This window comes from Echinops telfairi, unplaced genomic scaffold, assembly GCF_000313985.2.
Source record: "Echinops telfairi isolate 266 unplaced genomic scaffold, ASM31398v2 ScPeMD7_7457;HRSCAF=8495, whole genome shotgun sequence".
Lineage (NCBI taxonomy): Eukaryota > Metazoa > Chordata > Mammalia > Afrosoricida > Tenrecidae > Echinops > Echinops telfairi.
The window spans coordinates 46667221-46686617 of record NW_022111357.1 but is presented as its reverse complement, the minus strand read 5'-3'; the positions used below and the strand labels follow the sequence as shown (position 1 = coordinate 46686617).

Genomic DNA, 19397 nt, shown 5'->3' with positions numbered 1-19397 from the left:
GGGGTCGGGAGGCTCCCTCTCAGCTCTTTAATTTCCTTTTCTTTCTGTGCTTAACAGAAAGGGCTGGGCCACACTGGCCAGACTGCAGCTGCTTCTTCCGGCCTGGCCAGCCCGCATTTATTAGGCACCCTTGGTTCCGGACAGGCCAGCGTAAAAGAAGGCAAGCCTCTCCCTCGGGACCTGTTAACGTTTAACTGGCTATCAAGCCCTCCCATGGTGACCTTTCTCCTGAGGTCCAGTGCCTGGCCTTATCTCTCCTGTCTGGCACTAGACCCAGCCTGACACCACGGGGGGCACAGGGCTGGGTTTTGGAGGGTGGCAGCTGCATATGCAGTGCCCTCTTCCTGCTGCTGCCCCTCGTCCTCGCCTAGATCCAAGGAGCAGCCTTCACTGAGGCCGAGGTGCTTGGAGATCGCGCAACCCTTTGTGAGAAACTGAGGCTCAGGGAGAACTCAGCCTTCCCAGTCCCGAGGTTCTGAGCGCCCCCACAAAGGCCTAGCTGCATTCCTGGTGGGGGAAGCGTCCCCCCAAACCCAGTTGCCATGGTGTGTGTGTTTGGTGTGTGTCAGAGACGTAGGGTCTCAAGGTGCTGACCCTTCAGTAGCAGATCACCAGGCCTGTCTTTGGAGGCTCCTCTGGGTGGCTTTGAACTGCTAACCTTCCAGCTGGTAGTTGAACCCTGTTTGAGCCACCCAGGGACCCCTGGGAAGCCTTAAGTCCCCAAAGCAGTCAGGACACATACGAGGAAGGGCTTCCTACCTGAAGTAGGGGTTTGACCAGTCTGATGTAGGGCTGGGTCCTTTGGTTCTGAGCTGACTGGCTAGTTGGTGAGAAGCCCAGGATCCCAAGCCAGGGCCTGGACCTGCTCAGGGAAACAGATGGGGGTGGCCTTAGCAACAACTATCCAAAGCAGGCATTTAGTAAGGAGAGACGGCTCCAGGAGGAATCTTGAGACTGGAGAAGCAGTGATCTGAGAGGGACTAGCCCCGAGGGGCAAGGGCAAGGGTTCAGGGGGGAGGGGTTGGGCAGGGCAGGGCTGGGCTGGGGGACAAACCCAGGAGCCTTCAGCCATTCCAGCCCCTGGTGGCCACCCTGCCCCCTCCCTGTAGCCCCCTGGACCCCTGGTGCCCTCCTGGGGGTGGGTTGAGGCCCAGTCCCGCCTCGCTGACCCCTGCCCGTGGCCCCGCGGTGACATTTGACCTTGCAGGGGCCACAAACCTGGGACAAAGAGTCCTAGGCCCATCTGCTGAAGGGGTGCCCGTGGGAACTGCCAGCCCATGCAGGGGGAAGCCTGGGAACCGGCCCCCAGCCCCAACAACGACCCCAGGGCACCTCCGCCCCCCACCCCATGTGCATATGCTTTCCCCTCCTCCTACGATGACCTTGGCCCCCTCCACCCACTGGCAACCTGGAGGGTAAGATCACTCTTAGACTCTTGCAAAACGGACAAGGTCACCTTGTGGGCTCCCCCTCCTCCCCTATGGGCAGCCTTGTCTGCCTCAGTTTCCCTGACCTGTGTCCCAGTCGGATGGATCCAGAGACACAAAAGTTAGAGAAGACTATATCGCCTTCTTTAACCTCTGTAGTCAGGTGGGGCCTCTAGAGTCTGGCAGACAGCTCTGACACTGACCACAGGCGCCTGCTCCTCCCCCCTCCTGGCCTAGAAAGAGGTAGCAACCAACCAGCAAGCACACGCGCGCGCACACACACACCTGCGCAGGTGGGGCCCAAATCCCTCCTCTCCAGGGCTGGACACAAAAACGCTTTCTAATCCCTGTCTTGGGTTTCAGGGACCGCCCAAGAGAGGACAGCTGGCCACTAATCCCACCAGGCTGGGTCAAAGCCCACCCCGGCATTTGGGGCCCAGCTAACCCAGTCTGCAGAGGCTGGAAGGGTGGTCTTTGCAAGGGAAGGCTGCTAGTTGCCAAGTATTCAAAACAAGACAGAACAAACCCCAAACCCATTGTTATGGTGTGTGTTTGGATTCATGGGGACCCCATGTGCATCAGAGTACAACCGCCCCCAAATCTCCGCTGAAGTGCATCGCCAGGCCTTTCTTCCTTGGCACCACTGGATGGGTTCAAACCATCCGTCTCAAACTTAGTTCATTGCAAACCTTTTAACTCGGGCACAAACACCTCCCAAAGCTCCCATCAGCCATAGGAAAAAGACAAGCTTCTCAGTCTGGTCAGGGCCACTGCTGGCCCTGGAGGTCACAAATATGCCCCATTGCCATCTGTCCACAATCTAAGGCCCCCAAGTCCCTGCTTCACCCAGAAGCCCTCTCCCTCCGCAGCAATCTTCAAAGCCAGGTTCTCAGCCCTCTCTGGTTCCCTCCCCTGCCCCTCTCATCTCCAGCCTGGAACCAGGTGCTCCTCTTAGCTGACGGTCTTCCACGTAAAGCCAGAATGGTTCTGGCCTCAGTTTCCCCACCATGATGTGGGCCTCTTCCTCTTGGGGAACATCTCCCAGACCAAACCCAGCATCTCCTTGGAAACATGCCTGCTCCTCTCCTCCCCAGAGCCCCCTCCCAGATGGGAGCTGGGATTTTAGCTTTTGTTATGTAACTTCAGAATCTCATTTGTCCCCCTGGGTCCCCAGTTCCAGTGGGAGAGCTTTGCCTCTGGCTCCCTCCAGACCCTATCCTCACAGCCCGGTCAGCTTCCTGCCCAAGCCCAATGACAAGCCATGTTTCTACTCCAGATGGATCCTAAAACATCATTTGCTTGGTTTTTTTTTAATATATCATTTGGGGAAAAAATTAATATATATATATCAATATATATATATATATATATATATATCATTGCTTCCAGTTGATTTCAACTCATGGCACCGCCCTATCTCCCAGAGGAGACCTGCTTCGTAGGTTTGTCATGGCGTCCTGGTGGACTGCTAGCCACCAGGTCAACAGTTCAAAACCACCAGCCTCTCCATGGGAGACAGAGGAGGCCTGCTGCTGCCATAAAGATGTATAGTCGCAGAAACCCACCGAGGCAGTCCTACCCTGTCCCAAAGTGTCGCTGTGAACCTAACTCAACTCGATGGCAGTGAGGTGACCTTTGCATGAGGAACCCTGGTGGTAAAGGGGGTTCACGCTTTGGGCTACGAGTTGGAAGAAAGGCCGACAGTTCGAATCCACTAGCCACACCACGGCAAAGGGATGAAGCAGGCGGCCTCCATACACATAGCGGGCAGGGGTGGGACCTTTTCCCCACAGCATTCGTGGGCCATACAACACTTAAAAATCAGCCTATGTTTGGGAGAAAGAGGAGGATTTCTACTCCTGTAAAGAGTTAGTCTTGGAAACCCACAGGGGCAGCTCTACCTGTCCTATAGGGTCACTATAACTCAGAAACCATTTGATGTCAGTGAGTTTGGCTTTGGGGGACTGCTCCTCGGTGGTGAGCTGTGTGATGTTCGGTGGTATCGATGGGATGAGGCTTGTGGGTCTGACATCGTCCCCCATGATTTATAGCCTCAGAAACCCAGATGTGGTGAGGCGGTTCTAGTCTGATCTCTGAGGCCACTGGAAGTCCAAATGGAGTGGGCAGCAAGGGGGGAGTGAATGATTTCCGGCAGATCACAGCTACGCCCCGTTTCCTTAATGGCTGACCTGCTGTTACTAACTGCCATCAGGGTGTAGACTGGGAGGTGAGAGTGCTAATCATTTTGGAAGCGGATCCCCCGCACCTTTTGCTTCGGCACGCTCTTCTTATAGTAGTCGAGCGTAAACTTTGTCACCCAGAGACCTCTCAGACATGAAGTCACCCTGCACCAGGTCACCACGTGCCAGACGTGTCCCAACGCGACAAGTCACCTAAAGACATTCGAAGGAGTTTATAATGCCACCAGCCACCACTCTGCGGTGCCTCCAGACACGACCCCACTTCAGAAGGGCCTACAGAAGGGTCTCCCCTAGCTGGGGCAGCTGGTGGGCCCGCCGGGGCCTTCCCAAAGCCCGTGCAGTGGCGTCCAGCAGGGCCAGCTCCTCTGCCTGCCGGGCCTCCATGAACGCCACCTGCTGCTCCAGCGACCGCTGCTGCTGCTCCTGCTTCCGATGGGCGCCTCGGAAGGCCAGGACGAGGGCCCTGGAGGGAGGGGGACCAGTCAGGAAGCAGCACCCCCACCCGTGTCCAGGCGGGAGACCCCTGGGATTGGGATTGGTTGTCCTGAGGTCCCACTTGGAATCAGGGGAGGTGTGGGATGGATTGGCTGCATTGCCCACCTCGCAGGGGGAAACTGAGACTCAGAGAAAGCCAGGGAGACTGTGGACGCGACCAGGCAGGACAGGGACATGGGGCAGGGGGCCCACCTGTGAGCTCTGCACAAGTCACGGTTCAGCTTGGCACTGTGAGCGTGCCTGGCTCGGGCCTTCTGAGCCACCTGTTCCAGCTCTTCCCGAAGATCCCGCAGCTGCCCCCGCAGGTCCTCAGCCCTAGAGCAGAGGTGTGGACAGAGGCTCAGAGTCACGGCCATTCACTCACCCTCCCCTCCTCCCGACACCTCATGGGTTGCCAGGCGAACACACCTATACACAGGGGTGCACCTGCCCTCCCCAAGCCCACCCATTTCCCAACCCAGACCCCAGGTACACACCGGATTAGTGACGCCTGCAGCTCCCGGGCCCGTTCCCCTGGGTCCCGCGCTCTGCCCACCGCACCTCCATCAGTGCCTCCAGTGCCGCCACGGACTGCAAGAGGGCCCTCAGGTGGGCAGAAGAGAGGGGGGTGACATTGGTTAAAGTGGGTGCTAAGCGCAAGGGGAGCACCCCAAACACCCAGATGGTGGGGGCCACAGCCCGGTCTTTACTGCGCACCCAGAGAATACTAAGATGATTCTCTGAGAAAGGAAATCAGACACAAGGGTAACCCAAGAGGGCTTCCTTGAGGAAGTGAGGTCTGATTGGAGATCTGCAGGAGGTCAGGTAGAGAATTAGTCCAAGAGAGAGTTTTAGGCAAGGCCCGGCAGGTGCCAAGGTGAGGAGGTGGGAAGAGTTATTCAAAGAGCTACATTAAGGAGACCGATTCTCAAGGTTCAGGAAAGCCGTGGAAGACTTTAAGCAGAGGCTAGGCAAGGCTAAACAGGAAGACGCCCAAACCCTATTGCGGCATTGGCTCCCCTGTGGAGGAAGCCTTCAGTAAATCTCCTAGGACTGGGGCGCACCCATGGGAATGGGCTTGTCATCAGACAGACTTCCCGGAAGGTAGACGTCTGCCATTGTCGTCAGGCTCAAAGGTGACATGTTGTCACTTGATCCCCCCTTTTGACCCGATAGATATGTGTTCCCGTTTTTCCTATTTTTCGCTTCCCTTTCGATCGAGGTTCTTCTCTGCCTTATTCTTTGCTGTGGTTTGGTTTGGTTGGGATTTTTGTATATGAAATCCAGGTTAGGCAAACCTATAAGACAGGAACTGGATTCACAGTTTCCTAGGAGCCTTGATGGCATCGTGATTATGCACAGGGCTGTGATGCAAAAGCTCGACAGTTCGAAACCACCAGCCGCTCCTCTGGAAAACGATGGGGCTTTCCACTCCCATCAAGAGCGGCAGCCTCGGAAACCCACAGAGAGGTCCCCCTGGTCCTCAGGTCACTGAGTCGGCAGGACTCCGTGGCAGTGAGTTTGGTTTGATGGGGAGCGAGCAACATGAGTACGGGGAGAAGAAAAGGTCCTAAAATCGATAGTGTCGATGCCCACACAACACTCCTGAATAGGATTGGACTACTGGAATGTGTGATGGGGGAATTCTGTCAACCAAACAGTCAAACGATTAAATAGGAGAGGCAGAGGGCCCCCAGAGAGGGGCTGGAGCAGTTTTAGGAGGAGGTGAGTGTGGATGTCACATCATCTGGTGTTAAATCCCACAGAAACTCACAAAACATCATCTGGTGTCCATTTGAGGCTTCAGGGGGAAAGGGTGGAGTCTAGCCTGCCAATCAGGTCTCTGTGTGGGCATGGCCTTCTCTTGAGGATTCTGGGAACTCCGGTATTCCTCCTTGGAGGTGGGAGACACTTTCTCTCTACTTACTCCCTGGGAGGCATTGCAGCTGACAAGACATACAGAACTACGCTAGTGCCCTGAGCTGGAGGAGCCACGTGGAGACCCCTGCCAGGGCTGAGATGCTTACACCACCACTGGATCCACAAGACTTCCCACCCACTGGCCTGTGATCTTCCTGCATTCGGCATCACTGCCTTTGTTTCATGAGTCTGAAGAGGAATTTATAGATTGCTATCAGGCATATGGACTCATATCAGATTTATGGGCGTGATCTGAACTGGGCTGGGGTGTTTTGGCTATATTCAACTGCTCTTGAATAGAAACCTCGTTCTTACACACATGTGAGCATATCTATGAATTTGTTTCTCTAGTCTACCCAGACTAACAGTGAGGCATGGCTGGGCAGCCGGGGGTGGGGGTGGGGGTGGGGGTGGGGGGGGTGATGAGAACACAGACGGGTCTGGGGTGTCTGTCTAAGAAGATGCTAAGATCCCTGTTGGGCTTAGTCTCCTCAACAACGAGGCTTTCTACTCCTGTGAAGATATACAGTCCAGAGCCCATGTGGGTAGTTCTCCTCTGTTCTGTAGGTTGGCGATGAGTCAGAATTGACTCAGTGGCAGTGAGTTTTAGTTACGGTCCAAGAAAAGCCATTCCACAGTACAGGGTGGACCCTGAGGCTCAGCTTAACATTTGCCCGCCTCTAAGCAGATATAGAAACCCAAACGCCGAGGGGCTGTCGAGCTCCGGGGTCACAGAGCAGGTGGTATACTGCTGCCCTGGGCAGGCACAGACGCTTACCTGGGGCCACTCCTCCTCGTCCCCGCTGCTCCCGCTTCCACTGCCATCTCCACCGCTGCTGCCCTCCCCACCAGCCCGGAGCTGGGTCTGCTCCCAGCGCAGCTGCTGCAGCAGAAGCAGGTGAGCAGGTCCCACAGTTCGCAGGGTGGCCTCTCGCAATTCCAGTCCCCGCTTCTCCCGGCGTGCCAGCTGTAGCTGCAGTGTCAGGTCTGCCAGGATCTCCTGAGGGGCCAAGGAGAGGACAGAGAGTTTGCCAGCCACGAGGGCAGCAGCGGCTCCATGGCAGAAGCTTCGCCTTCCGTGTGGGGTGCCAGGTTCGAGTCCCAGCCAATGCACTTCAAGCGCAGCCACCACCGGGCTGTCTGCGAGGCTTGCATGTTGCGTGGATGCTGCACCAGTTTCAGAGACGCTTTCAAAGAAGACCGGTGAAAAGGGCCTGGCGTACGTAGCAGTAGAGAAAATTGGTCCATGAAAGCTCTGTGGACCACGAGGGTCCAGACTTGCGTGGTGACCTGGGGCTGAACAGACAGCTGCTGGTGAGCGCAGGATCAACCACCAGAGAAAGAGTGGGCTGGCAATAAGTCTGAACCCAGTGCAATTTGATCTGGTGAGGCAGGGAATGCCACCTGTGACCCCTTCAAAGAGCCCTGGTGACGCCACAGGGAGTCGGTCCTATGGGAGAAAGGCCTGCCCGTCTCCACCCACACCATTTCTAGCATAATCCGAACGTTGGAAAGAGACCGGAGAGCACCTGACTGCAATAAAAGCTATGGCTGCGTGAAGATCGCGGACATGTTTCGTTTGGTCTTGGTGGACAATGGGTGCCCACTGGGAATGTGTGATGATGCCCACATGTTGCCTTTTATGTATTTACTCCAACCTACTAAAAATGACCATATACATATATATATCTACACATGAATATCTACTGCTCACCGCCACTGAGTTGATGCTGACTCTTAGCGAACCTACAGGACAGGGTAGAACGGCCCCTGTGGGTTTCCCAGGCAGAAATCTTTGCGGGGCAGAAAGCCTCATCTTTCTCCTAAGGAGCAACTGGTGGTTTTGAACTGCTGACCTCAGAGTTAGAAGGCCAGCACATAACTCATTATGCCTCCAGGGCTCTATTGCCTGCTTTCTCTCCCTCGCTCTCTCAACAGAAATATAGCTATGAGTCTCAAAAAAAAATGTGTGGTTAAATAGAATGACAAGATAATAGAATTGTTCTAAGAAGTTTTTGAAATTCCCTTGTATATGATATGAGTTTGGGTGGTACAGTGGTTGAACCACTTGATTACTAACCACAGGGCCAGCAGTTCAAGCCCACCAGCCACTCCACAGGAGAAAGATGGGGCTGGTTCTGTAAAGATTTCCAGTCTCTGAAACCCACAGGGACAGTTCTACTCTAGAGGGGCCCCATGAGTCAGAATGAACTCTCGGGCGGTGGGTTTGCTTTGGGGATGGTTGTGGAATGGGAGTTCAGAGAGGACAAGTGTTTTAGACAAGGATGGCTGTAGAATGGCAGTTCAGAGAGGACAAGTGTTTTAGACAAGGATGGCTGTAGAATGGCAGTTCAGAGAGGACAAGTGTTTTAGAGCAGCTGGGTAGAAGTATCTGAATCGGAAGTATTTCATGCAGTGCTGAAACCTCAGACAATGTCATCTTTCTCCCTTAGGAAGGATATTCTGTAAAGCCAGAATGAAAGCCGAGGACAAACTTCGGTTCACTCCTCAAAGCCCCGGTTCTAATTTGTCTTCCTCCAGGAAGTCGGCTCCCAGCCCAAAGAACCTCCCTTATTCCTGGGTCCCGAGCTGCCTTAAGCAACAAACAACAAAGACGAGAACAAGACCGTCTTGGCATTAATGATGGACTGAGTGACCATAGCCCCCGAGTACCCGTGCAGCCTCTCGGCTCTGCTGGATCTGCGTCTTCTCCAACCGGGGCAGAGGGGGACCAGTCTGGGCCCCCATCATGGTCGGCAGCATGGCTTCAGCCCGGGGCACATTGGGTACGGGCTCCAGGGTGGGGCCGGGCTCCGGGGGAATCTTCACCAGAGCTCGGTACTCCTGGAGATGCTGGATATAGCCTCGGAGCTGCGCGGTCATTTCCTGCAACGTGGGTCTGTCCACGCTGCTACCCTGCGGGCTGCAGGAAACAGAAGAAGGCTTTGTGTCAACACTGGGGAGCAGGGTGGTTCTAACCCCACAGCAACCCTGGTGGGTACCATCATCCTCCATCCCACCTGCCACCATGGGTCCTAGGCCATCTGTGGTGGTCCCTCTGGCACCCAAACCCCACCAGGCCAACATGATGGGTATCATCAGGCCAAACCAGTGGGCACCATCATCCATCCAGACTACTTGGCGGACCATTAAACTAGGCCACTGGGCATGGTTAGAGATCGAGTTGTGTGTTTCCCCCAGGTATGTGGTATAAATCCTAAGCTTTCTGACTGCAGTTATAATCTCATTTGGGAGCGGGTTATCTTCGTTAAAAGAGCCCTGGTGACTGAGTGGTCAAAGCACTTAGCCGCTAATCCGAAGGTGGCTGGTTCAACTCCACCAGCTGCTCCGCCCTGGAAACCTGATGGGGAAGATCCACTCTGTCCTATTGGCTCAGCAGCATCTGGAACTGACTTCCCAGCAGTGGTTTCTGTTTGTTTGCTTGGTCTTTGTTATGTTAATGAGGCAGGATTCAGGGAGGGTGTATCTTGAACCAATCTCTTTGGAGGCATCTCTCACTCACCACCATCCAGTCAACACTGACTCACAAGGACACCAGAGGACAGGGTAGAACTGCCCCTGTGAGGTTCTGCGGCTGTAACTCTTTAAGGGAGCAGAGAGCCTCATTTGTCTCCCACGAAGAGGCTAGTGGTATCGAACCACTGACCTTGCAGTGAGCGGGGTTGAAACACAAGCTAGCAAGCCAAGACGTGTGGAGATGCCAAGCCACACGAAGATCACCATGGAGCAGAAGCTCAAAGAAACAAGACGTTCCTCCGGAACAGAGAGAGAGAGAGAGAGAGAGAGAGAGCCTTTCCCTAGAGCTGGCACCCTGAATCGGGACTTCCACCTCCGAAACGATGAGCGAGCACATTTCTGTTGGTTACAGACACCCATTGGTGGTATGTCTGTTGAGCATCATCCACCGAGACATGCCCACGCAATGAGTGCCGTCATCAAGCAGGGCTGTCTGGTGAACCACCATGACTGCCCAATGGGCACCGTCACCCCAAGTCAATGGAGGTGGAAGATATCCTGGATGTGGCCCTTTGCTTTGCTTCTTTGGGAAGAAACAGCTTGAGAGGCTTCCCCTCAGCCCGGAGGCTTTGCCTTTGCCCTGGTGGTCGACCCGGGGTTGGATCTGGGTTTGTCCAGTGGTCCCGGTTGATAGGCACTTCCTGAGCAACCTGTACACGTTCTGTACTTTTCGTCCAGGTTCTGAGCTGCCGCCTCCCCTGTGGTTGGTAGGCACCTTCCAGGAGCCCTGGTGACTTCGTGGGCTACTCTGTGTGCTGCTGACTGCAAGGTCAACCATTCGAATCCACCAGCTGCTCCTTGTGAGAAAGACGAGGCTGTTTACTCTCATAAGCAGTTACAGTTCTTGGGAAGCCGCAGGGGCAGTTCTACCCTGCTCTGTTGGGTCCCAATGAGTCGAGATGACTGCATGGCAGCGAGCTTGTAAGGCCTGGTAAATAGGCTATGCCAACGACGTGTCTGTCGTCTAACATGCAGTAAGCAGCTCGAACCCCACAGAGGTTTCCCAGGCACAAAGAAGTAGGAAGAGAGGCAGCAGGTGGAACGAGAGAGGAAGATGGATGAAGAGGAGCTTAGGAATCTCCTAAAAGTGCGGTCACACAGGTCAAGGAATAAAACACTGCAGACAGCAGCGAGGAGGCCCAGCGGCGGAGCTGGTGACAACTGGAACCTAGTGGCAGAGTTGACAGTGACAGGCAGCGGTCCCAAGGGAGGGCCTGTCCTCAGGGGCTGAGAGAGCTGCCCTGGACTGAAGGAGGGCAACTTTGCCTACCTGCTGCCTGATCCTGAGCTGTAGCTGCTCAGCAGGATCCCCAGTGGTCCCCTGTTACTTCCTTCATAAGCCAATGAACCGTACCTGTGGTCTGTTTTGCAGCGGATGGTGGAACCCAGCATGGAAGAAAAGACTGCCATGGGGCAGGGTGGACAGTGGCCATGCGGACTGACAAGCAGGTTGGCAGGCAGGGGCAGGTCTGAACCACCACCTCCTAGGAATTAGCCTTGGGCTGGTGCTGACCAGCTCCCGAGGTGAGGCAGACTCTGCTGCTCCTTCACCCTTCTGCACCCATGAGCACCAGCCCTCTGCATACCAGTCCTCTTTGGCAGGCTCGTGCCGACCACCGTGTGTATTAGGGCAGCCTCATTCTGCGCCATCATCCACCTGCATGCCAACCAGGGGGAGGCCTTTGCCAATGCAATCAGCTGCCACGCCAACCGTGCTGAGCAGCAGTTGTTGGTCCTGTGGTGGTCCCCTAATCTGGTGTCAATTTAAGGACGAAGAGTGTAGGGTGGGGGGAAAAAAGAGCGTAGGGGTGGAGCCTAGGCTGTCAATCTGGAGAGAGCCAATGAGACTTCTGTGTGGGCATGGCCTTCTCCTGAGAATTCTGGAAAATCTGGGAATTCCTTCTTGGAGGCAGGAGACACTATCTCTCTCTGTTCATTCCCTTGGAGACTCTCTCCTGCAAGGTTGACTTCCTGCGAGGCATCCCTGAGGAGATCCACACAGACCTACCCTGAGGCAGCCCTGGGAACTGGAATGGGCACGTGGAGACCCCTGCCAGCGCTGAGATGCTTCTACCATCACTGATTTTGCAGCCACTGGCCTGTGATCCTTCTGCATTTGGCATCATTGCATGTGTTTCGAGAGTCTGAAGAGGACTTTATGGCTTGGTGTCGGACATCCGGGCTAATGTTGGTCTTATGACTTTGGACTGGATTGGGCTGGGATGTTTTCTCAACGTTCATTTGCTCTTGTGGATAAATCTCTTCCTTATACACCTATGTGAGTCCATGGATTTGTTTCTCTAGTCTACCCAGACTAACACAGGTCCTTTCTGGACACAACCAACCATGCCAAACACCAACACAAGGCCATCATGGGAGCCCCTCCACGAACCAAAGCTGCCCGCCCATCCCCAGAGCCCCCGGCTCACCTCGGCTGCACCTCCCCCGGTGCTCCTCCAGCCAGTGCGGCCTCCTCATTTGCCAGCAGTCTCCAGACCATCTTCTCAGCGGCCTGCAGGTCACCCACGGCAGCGCCTTCTGCTGTGGCCTGGGCAGCCTGCCGTAGCGCAAGCAAGGCCCCCCAGGCCTCCTCACAGTGCTCACTGCGGGACAAGGGTCCCCACCGTGCCAGGGCATCCAGCGCTCAGTCTCCTCTCAGAGGGCAAACCGCTATTCACTCCTCAAAACGCCAGCGCCCATCTGTTCCCACCAGGGAGCCTGGCCCATCCAGCTGCATGGGTTCTAGTCTCTGCTAGCTCCCGGCACCCTGACTTTGCTCCCTGTCCCCACCCCAGGGAGAACTCAGACTCCCTCGGCACCCTGGGACTCAGCCTGTCTGAAATGAATTTCCTACTCATGGGTGGGGCAGTGGGAAGTTGCTTTCCGGTGGGGGCCCAGCTTGCCTCTGTGTATGGAGCCACCACCTGGCTGCCCTGTTCCTCCCTCCCCACCGCCTGTGGCACATCATGGCTGGATTGTACTGACCTGTAATGCAAGGCCAGGTGCAGGGCTGTGGCCTGGGCCTCCCGTTGGTGCAGCTGCATGCTGAGACCCTCGCAGCGGCTCTTGTAGCCCTGCAGCACGGCTGACAGCAGCCGGTTGAAGCATTTGAGCTTCTCGATGTGCCTGCCCTCGAAGGTGGGGAAGAGGAAAGGGTAGCCCCCCCCCTGGGGCAGTCTGGACCTGATTTCCGATCCCTCCCCTTCCTCCTGCTCCATCTCCAGCCTCCTGGGTGGGGTGCTGGTGCCCTTACGAGCTCAGCAGGGATGGCTCTTACCCCCGGAGCTGGTCAAGTTGGGCTTCCATAATGTGCATCTCAGGGGCAAGGGGCTGGGAGGAGGGCGGTCCAGGTCCGAGGATTTCAGTGCTGGAGTTGCTCCTGAAGCGCCGGAGCAGAGGGTGAGGCAGGGGGAAGGGGTCCTGCTAAGAAGAAGGGCCTTAATTAGCCCCCATTGACACAGAGGAAAAGGATTTGGGTATTAGGTCTTTTCCAGCCCTAGGAGCTGCCAGAGACCAGGATCCAGATCTGGATCTGAAGCCCTTATGGGATCTTCATCCTCACACTTACCTGAGCCCCCCAGGGCTCTCCATCTGGCCCAGGGCTGCTGGAGCCACTGCCCAAGCTGCCCACTCTGCTGGGAGAGGGAGGTGGGAAGGGCTTGAGTCTCAGCAGAGAATCCTGCAGCTCCTGGACCTGGGAGAGGGGATTGAGAATATCAGACCCGGATGCTTTACCCACCTGCCATCCCTCCCTAAAACCTGTTCTTGGGGAACAGTGACAAGAACCCGAGTTAGAGGGCAGTCGCCCCAGCTACCAGCTCCACTGCAGCCCTCATCCTGGGACCTTGGGGAAGTCACTTAGCCACTCACCACTCAGGTATCTTTTCTCAAAGGAAAATGGTGCTCACTCCGTGTTCTAGGTCCCTGAGGCTCTAGGCCAGGGGTTCCCAACCTTCCTCAGGCGCGACCCTTTCTCACAGTTCCTCATGTGGTGGTGACCCCCAACCATAACATTATTTTCATTGCTACTTCATCACTGTCGTTTTGCTACTGTTACGAATCATCACGTAAATATCTGATAGGCAGGATGCATTTTCATGGTTACAAATTAAACATCATTAAAGCATCGTGATGAATCACAAAAACAATATGTCATATACTGTGAACTATTTATTTCTCATGACAAATCAATGAAGTTTTGTCTTGAAGCGGGGCGGATCTACATGTGGGCGGGCCCTCCTGGAGACCGATAGAGGAGCGGTGTCTAGGTCCCTAAGAACATCGGAAATATGTATTTTCAGATGGTCTTAGGCGACCCCTGTGAAAGGGCTGTTCCACTCCCAAAGGGGTCGCGACCCACAGGTTGAGAGCCGCTGACCCAGGCCCTAGGCTGTTGTTAGGTGCTAACGAGTGGGTTCTGACTCAGGAGAATGAAACACCACCCACTCCTGCACCAGCCCCTGAGACAACGTCTCCCCAGCCTTGCCTCTGAGGAGCATCCTGGCTGTACTTTTTCCAAGACGGATTTGCTTGTTCTTTTGACAGAGCAAACAGTTCAGTTCAAAGGGAGGGGGGCTCCTCCCGCATGGCTGTCATCCATCCACATGCATTTTGTTTGTTTTTTTGCCACATGGTTTTAAATGCCATCTGCACATGAAGATACCCCCATGTCTCCCTCTTGCCCCTAAATTGTCCCAAGCTCCGGCTTCAGACCGACACCCACCCCCTGGAAGGTTCCACCTGGGCTTCTGAAGGGGCCCTTGATCTCACCGGCATCCAAACAAACCTAGTGTCTTCCCACAGGACAAACACCTATCCAGTCCAATCTCTTTCCCCTAGAAAGCCTGCCCCCAGCCTAGCTTGCCCCTGAGCCTGCCCTGTTCTCTTCAACCCCTCTGACCCCAAACTCAGCGGTTCTCAGCAGCACATCCAACATCGTCCAGAATGTTCCCTCTGTTCATCACCTCTACGATCGCTTTCATCGCTCACCTGGATCAGCACAGCTCCTCCCTGTCCGCCACCCCTGTCCCCCACACTCTAGCCTCTCCTCAACATCCAGGGGGCACCTGCCAGCACTTGAGTCAGGTCACATCCCTCCCCTGTTTGGGCCCTCCATGGCAGAACAGAAACCCAAGTGTTCTAGGCAGCCCGTCAGCCCCTGCTGCAAGCTCTGGTGGGTCATCTCCTTGCCCTCACCCCCTGACCCACTCTCCCCATCATTTGCTCTCTCTCTCTCTGGCCACCCTGGCCTCCCTGCTGTCCCTTGAGCAGGCCGGGCACGCTCCTGCCTCAGGGCCTTTGCACATGCTGCTCCCTCTGCCTGGCATACTCCTTCCCCGGCTCCTTGCAGGGCTTCCCCCTCATTCCTAGACTCCTTCTGAAGCTTTTGTATTGGGTACTCGGTGGTGGACGGAGAGATCAGAGTTTTCACCCAACAGCTTATATGTGTTGTGATTCAACCCGTGGCTTCTGGTCTTAATTCCGTGACCTCACAAAAATGGCAGGGGGTCTTTATTTTGGGTGGGTGGGGGGCCTCGACAGTTTCATGTCACACACACACACACACACCCCACACACGATGTTCTAGGAAAGGGTGGAAACAAATGCACACATGTTGCCCACGCAGGGTCTGCCCCTCCCCCCAGCAGGACCCACCCCTCACCTCCTTCTGCAGTGTCTCCTTCTCGGCCTGGATGGCCTGCAGGGAGGCCTGCGTGCGGGCCAGCTCTGCCTTGCGGCTGCCCAGGGCCAACTGCAGCCAGGCGTTCCTCTCTGTCAGGCGGGCTGCCTCCCGATGCCCTCTCCCAGCCCCCTGCAACCCCGTCCGTGGCCCTGCTGACCCCCAGCCCTCTGCCTCCACCAGCCCCAGGCAGCTGGGGGCCTGCTGGCGCCACACAGCAGCTGCTGCCTCCAGGCTGCTCAGAGCTTGCTGAAGGGTCTGGAACACGCCAGCGGGGTCGGCCGGGGGGAGGGCGCGCTCCCCACCCTGTGGGGCTGCCTCTGAGGCTTGGTGGGTTTCCTCGGCAGGTTCCGGGGGGCCCTCAAGGGCTGGGGCCAGTCTTCCTCCAGCGTCTTCATCAAGCGCCGGGTCCGTTCTGGGGAGAACATGCCAGGAGACTGAGCCACTAGGCACTTGGTGGGGGGTTCTAGGGGCTAAACCTCAGGGGGGAGCACAGGAGGCGTGTGGTATACGCTGGGCTGTGATCCGCAAATCCAGTAGTTCAAAGCCACCAGCAATGATGGGGGAGAGCGTGTGAGCTTTCTACTCTTGTAAACAGTTGCAGCCTCAGAAACTCACCATCCTGTGGGGTCGCTATGGGTCAGCATCGACTCGGTGGCGGGGAATGAGACCTCAGGGTACCTGGGCTGTGTGGTCCAGGTGTGTGTGGGGGGAGCTGGTTGGAGGGGGTGGTGATGGGGTTAGGGAAGCAAAGTGGGGACATCCACCAGAGGAAGGAGCCTTCCCAAAGGGAAGGAAGGCTTCTTAGCAGAGGGTGTGGACCAGCCAAAGGCCTGGAGGTGAGGGACAGAAGGTTCTGGAAAGATGGTCTGGGCTGACGGATTGCAACCGCCCTCCAGGCAGGGTTTGGAAATCAGGTTGAAGAAGGCAATCGGGAGCCATGGAGGGTGTTGGAGCAGGGAAGGGGTGCAGGCAGGATGGTGGGTGGGAAAGAAGTGCCCGCTGGTGTGAGGGGCACCAGTCCTTACCTGCCCCCGGCGTCCTGCCCCCCAGCCTCTGCAGAGAGACTCGGTGGCTCCGACTCTCCAGGGCTCTCCTGGGGGGTCTCCTGGGGGCCCGGCTTGGGGCTCTCTGTAGCCGCTTCCACCTCCTCTGAACTCTCCACTACAGGGTCCAACTCGACCTACAGAGAGCCCCCCACGTTCCTGCTCTGAGCCCGGTAGGGGTGGGCCCTGGGGTCCTGAGGGGCCGGGCACGGCGGGGGATCGTGGCGACACTCACAGCCGGAGGATGTCTCCCGCGCCGACTCCGGGGCCGCTTGGCCTGGGGGTTCATTGCTGTCCACAGATCAGTGCCCTCCGGGGCCCTGCCTTCCTCGCTCCCTGAAAGCGGTGGGGCCTTCGCGCCTGCCTTGCTGTCCTGAGCAAATGCCAGCCTCAATTGTCTCTCCTGTGGAATGGGTCCCCCTCTGAAGGGGCTCTTGAGCAATCAGCGTTGATCTGGTGTACCTGAATACCTCTCTTGATGGGCAACTCCCTACCTCCCAGAGTCCTCTGCTCTCCCCTTCTCTGCTGCCTTTTTGACTTTCACCGCATCTGTGTCTCCCTCCTGCCCCCTTCCCTCCCTGGGCCTGGCACCAGGCTCTCAAAGCCCCCCCCAGCCCCACCCCCGCAAGGCAAACTCTGCCCCAGAGATCCCAAACAGGCAGGCTACCTCTTTACCACCCATCTACCTCTGTTCCTCTGGGGGCACCTTGATCAGATGTCCAAGTTCCCGAGCATTCTCGAGGTCACACTGGCCACAGGTTGCTCGGGCCTGGGCTGAGCAAGGCGGGCCTGGGAGAGGCTGGTAAACAGGAAACCCCCTCCCCTGGCCATGTGACCTGGTATTGTACCGTTTCCTCCTGGAGGACAGAGCCTTCCTGTAGCCCCTGCATGGGACACGTGGCCGGCTCCTGACACTGGTTTTATTTCCCGGGATGCGCACAGTTCCCCTGCACGGACCTCCTCCTCTCTGCACACTCCTCCAGGACCGCTGTCCCTCTCCCCCTCCCAGGGTGCCCCAGGCAGACGCAGGCAGTATCACCTCAGGGAGGGGTGCCTCCCTCTGAACCTCTACTCGCTCATCTATAAATTGGGGACAATTATAGGAGTTTTCTCATAGTGACACGGGAATTTTAATGAGTCCTTTGCCGGGGCGGGGCACATCCAGGACTCAGACCATAACACACCCTCCTCGAAACCCATCTGTCTTGGAAGAAGTCCGGCCAGAGTGCTCCCTGGAGGCAAGGACGGCCAGACTTCATCTTATGTACTCTGGGCGTGGGGTCGGGAGAGCCTGTCCCTGGAGAAGGACATCATGTTTGGAAAGGTCGCGGGGCGGAGAGGAGAGGAAGATCCTCCAAGGGACAATGGACTCAGACACAGAGCAAGGTGGGGGCCGAGCAACAGGGTCGCTATGGGTCGGAACTGACTCGGTGGAACCGAACAGCAAGAGCACCTCTCTCCCTTTTCTACCTGGGTTTCCCCTGCCAGCTCCTGCGCCCCTCCCCCTCTACCTGTTTTAGCCGGATTCCCCATAGTCTGGACGGTCCAGTTCGAATGATCCCCTAGTTTCCATCCCATAATCAGAGCCCCAAGGCTTTCTTCCTTCCCACCTGAAGCCAGCTCAGCTTCCTGCAAGGACTTCTGGCTCCTCCCTCCCTCCCTCAGGCCGAAAGGCGAGATCAGCTGCCTCTCTACTGCGCACACACTCTCCATTGCCCTGGGGAGCAGTTTCCAGCTCTTCAAAGCCCTCAAAAAGTATGCCTGCTGTCTCCTCCCACATGCAGGCTCTGTTCCAGCCGTGGTGCCTCCGGGCAGGGTGAAGGGCTTCCACTCTCTCCCGCCCCAGGGCCTTTGCCTGTGTGCTGCCACCTCCTTCCTTCTGCACCCGGTTTAACTTCTGGTGTCAAGGTTGGGGTCTGGTCCCACAGACGGTGTGCAACCCCTGGGGAACCAGGGCTTCCTACCTCTGTGCCTCGGGGAAGAAAGAGCAGGGGGTTGTGGGTGGAGTTCACAATTCTGGAGCTTCAGGCTGCTCGGGAGACCTTGCACCTCCCTCCCAACTTCGCTGGCACATGGAACTGTTCCCCAAACTCAAAGCCAAGCTCACTGCCATCGCGTAGACCCTGACTCCTGGCGACCCTATAGGACAGGGTAGAACTGCCCCTGTGGGTTTCCGAGGCTGTCAATCTTCATGGGAGTAGAAAACCCCAGCTTTCTCCCATGGTGCAGCTAATGGATTCGAACACATAAACCACCATGCCACTCCACTCCATAACTGTCCCAAGGCTCTTCCAAGCCTCTGCCCAAGCTCTCCCTTCTGCCTGGAGTGCCCGTCCCCTTATTCTTTCTTTAGAGAAGTATTCGTCCTTCAAGGCTCCCCTTAAGCAGCAGCCTGGGTCATTGGGTCAGAAGGTGGCAGATGGAGGCAGGTGGTGGAGTGCTCAACACACCCGGCTGCTAAGTGAAAGGTCGGGCGTTGGAGCCCACCTGCCACTCCGCAGAAGAAAGACATCGAGGTTTGCTTCCAGAGAGATTTGTTGTTAGGTGTCACTCGACAGCAGTGGGCTTGGTGTCTGCGGTTGGGCACATGCTCAGTGGTGAACGGAAAGGTTGGAGGTTGGAAGTGGACCAGAGGTGCCCTGGAAGAAAGGGCCGGCAACCTGCCTCTGAGCAATCCGCCATGGGCTCTACTCTGACCTCACGGGGGTCTCCTGGAGCTGGAGTTGAAGCGGGGCAGTTGGTTTGGGGCAGGTCTAAGGGTTCCTCTAATAATCAAGGAAATGGAGACCCACGTGGTCCGGGGGCTGGAGGGGAGCGTGTGCCTGACGGACTTCAGGAGAGATCAAACGCTCTGCTACCGACCGGAGACCCATCTCCAGCTCATGGGGACGCCCATGCAAGCAGCTATCGGGAAATCAAGCGACGCTAGCATCGGGCAAGTCTGCTGCGCAAGCCCCCTCGAAGGGATCACGAAGCAAAGATGCCACGTGGAGCACTAAGGGGCCCCTGACCCAAGCCAAGGTACTTTAAATTGACTTCTTTTCCCTTCCTCGTCCCTGCCCCACCCACCCATCTTTCTTTTGGTGTGAAAACCTCCTGATTTCTGTCCCCC

General features: G+C 56.5%; 1 protein-coding gene across 4 annotated transcripts; it reads right to left on the bottom strand.

The window, feature by feature from the left end:
* Positions 1 to 3825: 3825 nt before the first annotated feature.
* Positions 3826 to 17053, bottom strand: USHBP1 (USH1 protein network component harmonin binding protein 1). Of its 4 annotated transcripts, none has more exons than XM_045299167.1 (13): positions 16972 to 17053; positions 16521 to 16658; positions 16268 to 16422; positions 15222 to 15654; positions 13128 to 13253; positions 12837 to 12982; positions 12545 to 12685; positions 11989 to 12162; positions 8696 to 8945; positions 6801 to 7022; positions 4600 to 4706; positions 4316 to 4438; positions 3826 to 4091 (listed from the first exon to the last, which is right to left on the bottom strand). In XM_045299167.1, the coding sequence occupies exons 2-13, from the start codon at positions 16572 to 16574 to the stop codon at positions 3902 to 3904; spliced, it is 2121 nt and encodes a 706-aa protein (XP_045155102.1). In that variant the 5' UTR covers positions 16575 to 16658; positions 16972 to 17053; the 3' UTR covers positions 3826 to 3901. The 4 variants fall into 4 exon arrangements, with proteins under 4 accessions (XP_045155102.1, XP_045155101.1, XP_045155100.1 ...); XM_045299166.1 differs by having other exon boundaries at positions 16992 to 17045; XM_045299165.1 differs by having other exon boundaries at positions 16521 to 16688; positions 16992 to 17043.
* Between the last annotated feature and the right edge of the window lie 2344 nt (positions 17054 to 19397).

Coding starts and splice junctions, on each gene's coding strand:
- USHBP1 (XM_045299167.1), bottom strand. CDS start 16,574: ATGAACCCCCAGGCCAAGCGGCCCCGGAGTCGGCGCGGGAGACATCCT. Junction 12,983..13,127: donor GAGAGCCCTGGGGGGCTCAG/GTAAGTGTGAGG, acceptor CCTTCTTCTTAG/CAGGACCCCTTCCCCCTGCC. Junction 12,686..12,836: donor CAACTTGACCAGCTCCGGGG/GTAAGAGCCATC, acceptor CTTCGAGGGCAG/GCACATCGAGAAGCTCAAAT.